The following is a 12,971-nucleotide window of genomic DNA, read 5'->3' on the forward strand; positions in this document are numbered from 1 at the left end:
ACAAACCCAATGATGTCCTTTTCATCATAGGGGATTGGAATGCAAAAGTAGAAGTCAAGAGATATCTGGAGACATAAACAAGTTTAGCCTTGGAGTACAAAATGAGGCAAGGCAAAGGCTAACAGTTTTGCCAAGATAACACATTGGGTATAGGAAACACCCTCTTCCAACAACAGAAGATATGGCTCTACACATGGACATTACCAAATGGTGAATACTGAAATCAGATTGATTATATTCTTTGCAGCCAAAGATGGAGAAGCTCTATACAGTTGGCAAAAACAAGACCTGGAGCTGACTGTGGTTCAGATTATGAGCTCCTTATTTCAAAATTCTAACTTAAATTGAAGAAAGTAAGAAAAAAATTACTAGGCCACTCAGGTATGTCCCAAATCAAATCCCTTATGATTATACAGTGGAGGTGACAAATAGATTCAAGGGATTAGATCTGGTAGGCAGAGTGTCTGAGGAACTATGGAAGAAGGTTCATAACATTGTACAGGGGGCAGTGACCAAAATCAGCATGGTCTTGAAGGCACTTCCTAATATTCAGAATTTCACTTGCTTTTTTTATATCTATAGGACACATAGTACTCAGCTGACAAAAAGAAAGATTTCAATTTGCAAAGACTCAATTCAGCATTTTACTTTACATATATATGTAGCAGCAGTATCGCTAGATATAAATATCTCAAAAATGCCATCTATTTTTAAAGAATGTCTGTTTTTGACAGTACTGATTATTTGAAACTAAAAGAAAAGCAAAAATGCCCACATAAAATACTGCAAGTATCATCATCTGCATTTAATAAAGCTCAGGAGAAAATATTGATAAAAAATGTTTTAGCATTTTCCAGAATTTATTACAAAATACCCTGTTTACTCTAGAGCTCTCCACAGCATATTTTTGTACACAAAATAATTCTTTGTTTGACTCCAGTGTATATTGCAAAATTCAGAGCCCTAAATGAGAAATTTAGAAAGTGTATTCAACGTGTTTTCTGTTATTTTCTCTTTTCTCCTTTCCCACTATCTAAAAAGTGTATTACCCACCTAAAATTATTATTGCACTATTTAGAAACTCTATGAACACAAAAATTATGTTTTTGAAAGTACTGAGTTTATTTTAAAACATTGCATCAAGTTTAAATTTCAGTTAACAAAGCCATGTCTTCATTATATGTTGATTTTGGCAAAGAGCACAGACTTGCATACATCAAATGATATGATAAAGTAATTTAAAGTAAAATGTGTCTGCTTTCAGTAATGTGGAACCAAAGTACAATAGTAGTGTGGAACTAAAGCACAATATACATGTCTTTTGGCTGATGTAGGCCATAATGTTTCTTGTCTTCTAAGAAATTTTCAAAATTAATATTTAAAAAATTGATCCTTTTGTCTGATACTTATGCTATTCACTGGAATAAAGGCATAGAAAAGATTCTCTGCTTAGATTAATGCACTCATACAATAAGCTGAAACAAAAATGTCAGAGATAGTGGCATTCATGATCATAAGTTGCTTTAAAAGGGGAAACATTTCCAATCTATTTTAAAAGTTAATTAAAAGTCTGAGTTCTTTGGAAAAGGATGCCATTTTAAACTTATTTGCCATCCCACTTCCATAACCTACATATGCATATTTTTCCAGGGCAAGCAGCTTAGCAACATTATTGCATGAAAGTAAAGCAAGAAACTTTGTGGTTAAGCAAGAAATTTTTCAACTGAATACATCTTTTTTTGTGTGTGTGGGAGGTCATCTGTTCTGGTCACTGAAATATGCAATGAAAGGCTACATTTAGAAGCCTAGAAAACCTGTGATTCAGTACATAGAACTCTTTTAAACTTTTAACTACAAAGGAATGGGAATGTTATAAATACCACAGGAAATTACAACGCATGACATATCATAAACATTAACTGCAACTACTTTTTAGTCACAATAATTTCACATTAAAAAGGTACAGACTTTTGTTCACTAAAATTAATGAGGCAATTTGGGAACAAGAGACAAATTCTCACTCGCCTTTTAAAATTATTCAATGAAGAGATACAGATATAATTAAACTGCAATAATAATACCGAAAAAGGGAACAGGTACTTGCTTTTTAAAATCACTGAAGTACATAAAATGCCTTAGCAGACAACAGTAGTATTCCATGACACCTACTTAAAATTTCATGTTCATTTCCTACTTTCCTCATCACAATATTAACATTTTAATTATGTATTCATTTTAACTGTTTGCATGTGAAAGTACAAACTAATCAATTATTTCAACATTAAGCCTATTTCTTTTGAAGCCATGATAATTTTGATATTTTATAAAAAGCAATGGAGACTCCTTTTTTAGGATGCTTAAGGGAGAATATTTAAGATTCATGCTTGCTGCTTTGCCTGAGCTTCTGCTTCCTGAAATGGAAAAAAAAAAAAAAAAAAAGAACAGATTTAAATATCATAAAACAGACATCCATGTGTATTTTTAGTAAACTATATTATCTCAAATCACTAAGAATATTTAAAATCAGAAAAATAGGCCCCAGAAAAAGATGGCTTAAAAATTCTTAATAGAAAAACTATAATATAGAAACTTCTGCCTAGAAACAGATGTAATAGAGAACTGTCTACAATTCCATAAAAGCGAATGATTTACACTTGTGTCAAGTATAGTTACCATTTTATTTAAAAGTAGCTAATTTCCTTTTTGAGTGATTTTTCACAAAAATTCAGTGTTCAAAAGCATTGTCATCTACAGTTTCCAGTCTGCTGAGTTTTGTTAAATTAAGGCTTAAGATACTTAGAAAATGTGTTATTTGCTAAAATGCTGTTTTTATATTTCATAGCAGTTCCTATGGACAGTAAGTACTTCTACCATAGGAACTCTGACCTATAGGTGTGCTCTGGCACTTAAGATAGTACTCGACACAAAATACAATTCAAGGAAAAATATATGGAAATAAAGATGGGTGGCATGAGTGAATTTGGTGAAAGAAACCTCAGATTTGAATTATAGAAATCATATATACTAGAAAATCAGCACCTAAACACCTGTCTCTAATAGACTATCAGGAGGAGTGAAAGCAATTGAATATTCCAAAATAAGCCTCTGATGCTAACACCAGAAGAAAGGAAAAATAAAAGGTGCTACATTTTACCCCACTAAAAAAAAAAAGAAGTAAAAATGATAGAAAGAAACCAGAAGACAGTGTAATTCATTCTTAATATATCCTTAACAAAACAGATGTAATACACTATTGACTCACGGTCCTAAGCTCTTTTGAAATTTCTAAGGTAGTGTTTGGCTGTCAAAATGAGTATGTCTTAGACCCACGTTATGTATTTTGTTTCATTTTATTAAACAAGCTTCTAAATATTTCCTCACACAGCACAATGAATTTTATACTAAAACCCTTCAATGGCCTAGCATATATAGGTGGGGAAGCAAAGGTATAAAAATGTGATTATGTGACTAATGTAATGTCCTTCTTCTTACGATCACCTAATACCTAATACCTGAGTAACTAGTATTTTGGAGACAGCCTAGTTCCCTAAAGTCACACTTATCAATCTTTACTGTAATTTGTCACAAACTGTGTAGCTTTCAGTTATCCTTTATAATGGAATAAATTACTAGCACAAAAATCCAAAACAAAAGGCAATTAAAAATTCTTTGTAATTTGTCTTTAAGAACACATACTATTTAATATACTATATGTAAATATATACTATACTTATATTTACTCATAAGTATATTATATTATATATACTTAAATATACATACTATATTATATATTCTTAAATATAACCTGTAATTATAGTATATTAAATACACTATATTTATATTTAAATATAAAATATACTATATATTAAAATTGTTTACTTTTTTAAAATATATTTTATTCATAAAATATGTAAATTGTGCTAAAAGCTTTATTATTATGTAAAAGTAAGTGTCTAGTATTTATAGAATCACGAGTTATTTAATCAACCAGAGAGCTTTGGAAATAGGAATATGATGTGTTCTTTACCTCTACTCCCACTATAAACATCATTCTATAAATGCATTGGTTTTGAGTCATATAATTCTGGGCTCAAATTCCATATCTGTTATTCAATTATTATGTAGTCTTGGTCAAATTACTTAAATTATCTGAGTATCAGTTTCCTTCTCTGTAAAATGGCATTGAGGATACCTAGCTCTTAAGGGTGGAATAAAGATAAAATGAGATGAATGTGAAATGTGTAGCTCAGTGCTTGGTTCATTGCAGATATCCGTATTTTTTTTCCTACCTTTCTTCTTTCCACTTTCTGGATTAAGTGGAAAGTAACAAGACCAACACCACAGCTAAATGTTATTAACATACAGTTTCCCTTGGAGATGTAGTAAAATGGAATAGATTTAGTAGAAATGGGAATGTTTTAAATCTCACAGTAGAGGCAGATTTTCATGGCTTCTCCCTAGAGCCAGGTGGTTCAAAGTCAGTGAGAATACTTCTTTAACTAGCATGTTTTGGTCCTTCAACATGTTAGTGAACATGGCTTTTCCACATCACTGGATTTTTATGTTTTAGTAAAAATATATCAGTTATTTTATTCCATATAAAAACTATCAACTCTACTGAAATGTAAGAAATGCTAGTGCTAAGAAATTATAGTTTGTATTAATAAAATAGTAAATAGCAAAAAAAGTAAATAGTAAATATCTTTATATATTATGTTGAAATGCATCCAATATTCAAAAGAATAAAAAAATAATTTTCTTAAATAGGATTCCTTGCTTTATGGAACTATTTGCTATTGGGTACTTTTAAATAACAAGTTTTCCAGTGCACTGGCTTTCAATAATTTTTAAATATAAAGAGAATGTATTTTAATTATTTGGAAAAGAAAGGGAAAAATAGTCATATTATTAGTTATGATTCTATTCTTTTTGCCCTATAAATATATTTTAAATGTAATTAGAATGTTAATTATACAATAAAAAGAATTCTGTAGCTCACTATAATGTATCTTTTCACAAACTATCATTTTTAATGAGAACATGAGTTCATTAAGTGGATAAACCATTTTTGTTGATCCTATTTTTAGATATTTAACTTGTTTACAAATTTCTTAAGATATAAATAACATTTTTATTTTTTTTATTCATAAAGCCTTTTCCATGTATAAAATTATTTCAATAGGCTTTAATACCCAGTAAAATTACTGGATGAAGAATTGTAAACATTTTTTAGGTCCCTAATATATATTTGCCATTTTGGTTTTCAAACAGTAGTACCAATTTATACCATCATCAGTAATATATGAGAGAATATGTTTCAATGCACCCTTCTCAGCATTGAACATTGTCACTCTTTTATATGTGTTAACTTCACAGATGAGTACTCTATCTACTTTTATCACATTTCTTTTATTATGACTGCACTTTTCCAATGTGGGTTACTTAGCTGTATATCTTATTTTCTATACTTTCTTTTCAGCCAGTTCTTTCTGGAAGACTTATTGTTTTGTTAAATTAAAGGGGAAAACTCTTCTGATATAAAATTTATCACTTTTAATCTTGAGAAAAACCTATTAAATACTAATATTTAAAGTCTCCCTATTACCAATCTACCCTCAACTCCACTGTCAATTCTGGACAGCTTTTTGTTATTCCAATCTATCAGCTCCCTCTAGTTCAATCCTTGATAATATCCGCTGTTCATTTACTCTATTCCTACTTCTAGGGTTAAACAAGGATTAAAAAAACACTATAAATAAGTTGACTGGCTTCATAATGGGCTCATCAGCTCTAACTTCATCTGGGCCTTTCATCTTGCTAAGCCATCATTCCATCCATGGTTTTAGCCTATTCTTTAGCTTATTATTATTATTATTTTCAGCAAGTGAATACTTTCAATTCTCAATGAATTTCCCATTCTTCCTAGCAGATGATTTTTCTTCCTACCTCATACTAAAAAACATTTTCAAATATGAACTTCCCTAAACTCCCTTGCACATTAAAAGTTCTATTTTCATCTTTCTTTCCTCATTTTTTCCAGTCTCAGAAGAAAACTACATACCCTCTCCTTTCCAAGACTAACCCCTCCCTTGGATCACTCACTTTTCTGTTTCCTCCATGACTTTCGCTTTATTTCCCAATCACCCAGGTTAGAAGCCTTAGAGATTGCTTGAATCCTTCCCAATTCTTTTCATACACAAGAATCTAGTAAACTGCCAAATTCTATCACAAGTGATTTTTCTGTGCCTCTTAAATCCAACTTTTCTTTTCCATAGCTGCTGTCCCACTTTAGGTCTTCTCTTCTGGACTCTTAACGTACCCTCTAATGGGTCAGCCCAACTCTAATATCTCATTTATTCAATGTTTCACAATCCACAGAGCTGCGAAATTTATTTTCTTAACACAAAGATCAAATCACATTTTAAAATACAGATATAATCACCTCATTGCCTTCCCTCATTCCACACCATGGCTTTTACATGCCTAGAAGATGAAGTTGAAAGTATTTAGCACAGCATTCATAATCTGGTCCCAACCTTCCTAGCCAATCTCACCTCCTAATGCATCTTACTTTATTTAATATGTCCTATTAATGCTGGACTGGAAGAAACACAAGCTGGAATCAAGATTGCCAGGAGAAATATCAATAACCTCAGATATACAGATGACACCACCCTTATGGCAGAAAGAGAAGAGGAACTAAAAAGCCTCTTGATGAAAGTGAAGTGGAGAGTGAAAAAGCTGGCTTAAAGCTCAACATTCAGAAAATGAAGATCATGGCACCTGGGCCCATCACTTCATGGGAAATAGATGGGGAAACAGTGGAAACAGTGTCAGACTTTATTTTGGGGGGCTCCAAAATCACTGCAGATGGTGACTGCAGCCATGAAATTAAAAGACGCTTACTCCTTGGAAGGAAACTTATGACCAACCTAGATAGCATATTCAAAAGCAGAGACATTACTTTGCCAACAAAGTTTCATCTAGTCAAGGCTATGGTTTCTCCTGTGGTCATATATGGATGTGAGAGTTGGACTTTGAAGAAGGCTGAGCACCAAAGAATTGATGCTTTTGAACTGTGGTGTTGGAGAAGACACTTTCGAGTCCCTTGGACTGCAAGGAGATCCAACCAGTCCATTCTGAAGGAGATCAGCCCTGGGATTTCTTTGGAAGGAATGATGCTAAAGCTGAAACTCCAGTACTTTGGCCACCTCATGCGAAGAGCTGACTCACTGGAAAAGACTGTGATGCTGGGAGGGATTGGGGGCAGGAGGAGAAGGGGACGACAGAGGATGAGATGCCTGGATGGCATCACTGAGTCGATGGACATGAGTCTGAGTGAACTCCGGGAGTTGGTGATGGACAGGGAGGCCTGGCGTGCTGCGATTCATGGGGTCACAAAGAGTCGGACACGACTGAGTGACTGAACTGCACTGAACTGATACTAGGTTCATGCTACACCACACTGCTGCTCCCCAAATATACCATCAGATGCAGCTATATCCAAATGCAGTGGTTCCTGCTGCAACCTCTGTGAAAGACAGTGTTACTTCAGTATTTTGGAATCCCTAATAGCTCAAATGTGAATTCCTCTGTGAAATCTTCCCCAAACTCCTTAATAGTAATTTATGATTATTTCTTCTGGATGCCTACTAAACTTTATTCATACCAATCATATAGAATTTACCACAGTATATCATAATTATTTGTAGACATATTCATTGTATAATTATCTGCATACATGTCCCTCTCTAGGTTATAAACACTTTAAAGATAGAGATTATGCTGTATTCTCTGTATTTGCCCTACCATCAATATCAAGTCAATAATTGACACTCAGTAAATATTTACTGAATGAATAAATGAATGAATAACTTCCACTTTTCACTGAAAGTCATCAGTCATAGAAAATGGGCTACCCTTCCTTTCATACTTTCTTTAATATATGCACTGAAATCAGAGACAATTTGGGTTTTACTAACTTGTTTAAGGGCTTCCCAAGGTGGCGCTAGTGGTAAAGAACCCTCCTGCCAAGGCAAGAGATGTAAGAGATGCAGGTTCAATCACTGGGTTGGGAAGATCCCTTGGAAGACAGTATGGCAACCCACTCCAGTATTCCTGCCTGGAGAATCTCATGAAAAGAGGAGTCCGGCAGCCTACAGTCTATGCTATGCTATGCTATGCTAAGTCACTTCAGTCGTGTCCGACTCTGTGTAACCCCATAGAGGGCAGCCCACCAGGCTCCCCCGTCCCAGGGATTCTCCAGGCAAGAACATTGGAGTGGGTTGCCATTTCCTTCTTCAACGCATGAAAGTGAAAAGTGAAAGTGAAGTCGCTCGGTCATGTCTGACTCTTAGCGACCCCATGGACTGCAGCCTACCAGGCTCCACCGTCCGTGGGATTTTCCAGGCAAAAGTACTGGAGTGGGGTGCCAATGCCTTCTCCGGCCTACAGTCTATAGGGTCACAAAAAAGTTGGACATGACTGAAGAGACTTAGCATGCACACAACTTGTTTAAAGAAAAATGCCTTACCTAAGATTTCCTACAATTTGAATTATATAAAGCCTAAGATACTACATTTTATCCATGGTAAAACAAAGTTTGGCAAGGGAACAGAATTTCATAGTAGCTCAAAAATGCCTGTAAATGGTCTCTAGTGAAAACATAGACAATAATACAGACTCAAAATTGGAGAAGGAGCTGGAGTGTGAAGAATCTGTTTAACATAAAATTAACTTCTAAATGCAAAATGTAAAATGCCAGCAGGGGACACACATTTTTATTAAACTAGCCTTTGTGGAGAAGAAATATGGTAAAAAGCAAAGGCATATTTAAAGTCCATTGCTTTGAGATTTTTCTTCAAATTGGCAATTTAATTATCGACTTTTTTCTTTATATGGTCTCCCCTGGGAACTCTGCCATTCAAAAAATTTTGTCATTGGCAGGGGGAAATTTCCAAATTCAGCCAGCAATTTAGTGACCAGTTTTGAGACTCAGATGCTCTTAGTTAAAATTTGAATAGATGACTATGGCATTTGCTTTCACACAAAAACAATAGATACTGCCAAGAAGATTACTATGAACTAAGATGATTTCTGTCTATGTAGACCCATACATGACAACTGGGATAATGGAGTCTTTAAAATTTCCAACCACTTATTTGTGAATGGGTCAGTGAGAAATTTGCTTTCTTGGGCAGCTTGACAGGAAAGTCACTCTGCCTACCTCTTATCCACATACATAATGTATTTGATTATGCACATCTGTTTACCATACTAGGGATTAAGTGCATGCAGAGCAGGGGCATTTCCTTTTAGCTATGCTGTACTGCCTCTGGCTTAATCTGAGTACTTAAAGGAAACTTTACTGATTGAAAAAAAAAAAAAAAACAAAAAACAGCAATAAAGTGGCCTACAAAGAAAAGGAAAACTGAATCATACCTTTGAACCAGGTGGGGCTGTCAAACCTAAAAAGGCATACACTGCATTATTTTCTCTGGCTTCAAAGAAGGCATCATAATCCTTGATAAAAAGAAGGCATGAAGAATTAGCAATATGCAACCTTTGTTGGTTGGAAGGAAAAGGGGAAATTAATTTAAAATGATCTGACTGCTTAACATCTTTGGGGGCAGACAGGTTAGTTAACTTCCATAATGCTAGAATTCTGTAAAGAGCAGTCAAGAGGCAAGGCTTATTGGACCCCAGTTAATGTGGGTTAAAAGATATGCTGTTCTGTGAGACCAGAAATTGATGTCTTACTTCATACTGCATAGAACGTAAGTCTGCCTCAGGGGAAGTAGCTTTTTCACAGCCCAAAGTAGCCAACTATATGCCAGTAACAGGTTGCTTATTTTTGGTAGGAAACTGTTGTTCCAGTTCACCACTATTTCTCCTGCATTATTTATGCAAATAAAACAAAAATAAATAATTATAAAATAAAAAAATAATAATAAAAAATAACAATAATTTTAAAAGGTAGAGATGTCTTCAGAACTAATGGATGACCAGATATTAGCTAGGCATGCCCATGGCCATAAGAATAATAAATCTGTGTTGTGTTTGGAGGAAGCGTATGAGATTTTCATGAAATAAGACTGAAAGGGAAGTTCAGTTCAGTTCAGTGACTCAGTCGTATCCGACTCTTTTCGACCCCATGAACCGTAGCATGTCAGGCCTCCCTGTCCATCACCAACTCCCGGAGTCCACCCAAACCCATGAGTTGGTGATGCCACCCAACCAACTCATCCTTTGTCATCCCCTTCTCCTCCTGCCCTCAATCTTTCCCAGCATCAGGGTCTTTTCAAATGAGTCAGTTCTTCACATCAGGTGGCCAAAGTATTGGAGTTTCAGCTTCAACATCAGTCCTACCAATGAACACCCAGGACTGATCTCCTTTAGGCTGGACTGGTGGCATGTCCTTGCAGTCCAAGGGACTCTCAAGAGTCTTCTCCAACACCACAGTTCAAAAGCATCAATTCTTTGGTGCTCAGCTTTCTTTATAGTCCAATTCTCATATTCGTACATTACTACTGGAAAAACCATAGCCAAGTAATGTCTCTGCTTTTTAATATGCTGTCTCAGTTGGTCATAACTTTCCTTGTTGACTTGTCATCAACAACCAAGATGGCATACTTGAAATCATCAATCACAAAGTAAAAATTACTTTTGTTTCCCTAATCCATATATGTTAAAAATTTAAAGAAAATTCATTAATGATACCAAAATAAAATCTTTGCTACTTTTAAGTAGAAAATAAGGTATTCCTCTTTTTAAACTAATTTCAAACTAAATAAGTAAAACAGCTCACCTCTTTACAGCAGCTTCTTCGTGAACATACTAAAACAATATCATGCTCTGGTCTGTATTTACATATTCACCAATAACTTTTTGGTGAACGACTCATACATTTCCCTCCGAGTAGAAGGCAAATGGCACCCCACTCCAGTACTCTTGCCTGGAAAATCCCATGGATGGAAGAGCCTGGTGGGCTGCAGTCCATGGGGTCGTTAAGAGTCAGATACAACTGAGCTACTTCACTTTCACTTTTCACTTTCATGCACTGGAGAAGGAAATGGCAACCCACTCCAGTGTTCTTGCCTGGAGAATCCCAGGGACAGGGGAGCCTGGTGGGCTGCCATCTATGGGGTCGCACAGAGTCGGACACGACTGAAGAGACTTAGCAGCAGCAGCAGGCAAAATAGGGAAAGGAGTACATCAAGGCTGTATATTGTCACCCTGCTTATTTAACTTACATGCAGAGTACATCATGATAAATGCTAGGCTAAATGTAGCACAAGCTGGAATCAAGATTGCTGGGAGAAATATCAATAACCTCCAATATGCAAATGAAACTACCCTTATGGCAGAAAGTGAAGAACTAAAGAGCCTCTTGATGAAAGTGAAAGAGGAGAGTGAAAAATTGTCTTAAAGCTCAACATTCATAAAACTAAGATCATAGCATCCAGTCCCATCACTTCATGGCAAATAGATGGGGAAACAGTGGAAACAGTGACAGATTTTATTTTATTTTTTGGGGGGCAGGGCTCCAAAAATCACTGCAGATGGTGACTGCAGCCATGAAATTAAAAGACACTTGCTCCTTGGAAGAAAAGTTATGACCAACCTAGACAGAATATTAAAAAGCAGAGACATTACATTTGTCAACAAAGGTCCATCTAGTCAAAGCTATAGTTTTTCCAGTAGTCATGTATGGATGTGAAAGGTGGACTATAATGAAAGATGAGCGCCAAAGAATTGATGCTTTTGAACTGTGGTGTTGGAGGAGACTCTTGAGAGTCCCTTGGACAGCAAGGAGATCCAACCACTCCATCCTAAAGGAAGTCAGTCCTGAATATTCATTGGAAGGACAGATGCTGAAGCTGACACTCCAATACTTTGGCCAACTGATTGCGAAGAAATGACTCATTTGAAAAGACCCTGATGCTGGGAAAGATTGAAGGCAGGAAGAGAAGGGGCTTACAGAGGATGAGACGGCATTACCAACTCAAGGGACATGAGTTTGAATAAACTCCAGGAGTTGGCGATGGACAGGTAGGCCTGTCCTGGTGTGCTGCAGTTCTTGGGGTTGCAAAGAGTCAGACATGACTGAGTGACTGAACTGAACTGAACTGAGAAGGCAAAACACCCCTAGATGTCTAAGATGGATGCAAAGGATAAACAGGAAAAATGACTGTATGGAGATTTGGGGTGGAAGTAAAAGAAAGAGAATGGGTTTGAGGCAATACATTTGAAAAAAACAAGAATTTTAATTGGTTCCTTACCCCACGGTACTGGCTTTCATTGAAAATTTGAGGTGGCAGGGGGTATCCTGTGGCTGGTCGACTGTTTTCAGGTACATTTTCTCTCATCCACTTCCGATTTTCTTCATTGGCTGCAATATCTTTTTCTTCAAATCCTATTTTGTTAGCTTCTAAGAAACCAAGCACATCTTGCTGTTTTTTCTTAATCTAAGACCCAAAGGACAAGAAATTATATTGTTGAAAAAACAACTTTTATTGTTTTTATTTTTCAAATTTAATAAAAGTGTGTTAATGAACTAGTAGAAATGAATTCATACATAGATCAAGATTTGTGGCTTTTCAGAACACATGTGGTTTTCCCTCTTTATTAATGTGTTCTCAGTGATGTCTCATAAGAGGATTGAAGAGCTTTCAGTTCACAGATCCTGTTATCAACCTGATTTTCTTTTTCCTCTGAAATTACCACATCTAATCATGTAGAATAAAAGCTAGCTGATGCATATCAATAATATAAAAGGCAATTAACTAAAAAGTATTTACAGACCTCTCTTAATTTTAGCTTGTTGGAAGTCATCCCAAATGACCTGTCTAATTCCTGTCTTAATAAGCATCACATAGCTAACAGAAATGAATCTTAAGAATGTTTCAAGCCTCTATGCCTCAATTTTCATCATTTAGAATAGAAACTGAAGAAGATCTAAGCCTGCTTTT

At 35.4% G+C, this 12,971-nt stretch overlaps 1 protein-coding gene across 2 annotated transcripts in view; it reads right to left on the bottom strand.

The window, feature by feature from the left end:
- Positions 1 to 1,098: 1,098 nt before the first annotated feature.
- SH3BGRL (SH3 domain binding glutamate rich protein like) overlaps positions 1,099 to 12,971 on the bottom strand; it is a 121,140-nt gene continuing 109,267 nt past the window's right edge. For both annotated transcript variants that reach the window (XM_070365930.1, XM_005904433.3), the window contains 3 exons: positions 12,282 to 12,467; positions 9,442 to 9,522; positions 1,099 to 2,411 (listed from right to left, as the gene is read on the bottom strand). In XM_070365930.1, coding sequence (XP_070222031.1) covers positions 2,379 to 2,411; positions 9,442 to 9,522; positions 12,282 to 12,467 — 300 coding nt within the window. In that variant the 3' untranslated portion in view covers positions 1,099 to 2,378. The remainder of the gene's footprint in view (positions 2,412 to 9,441; positions 9,523 to 12,281; positions 12,468 to 12,971) is intronic.

The sequence above is a fragment of the Bos mutus genome, chromosome X, assembly GCF_027580195.1.
Source record: "Bos mutus isolate GX-2022 chromosome X, NWIPB_WYAK_1.1, whole genome shotgun sequence".
NCBI lineage: Eukaryota > Metazoa > Chordata > Mammalia > Artiodactyla > Bovidae > Bos > Bos mutus.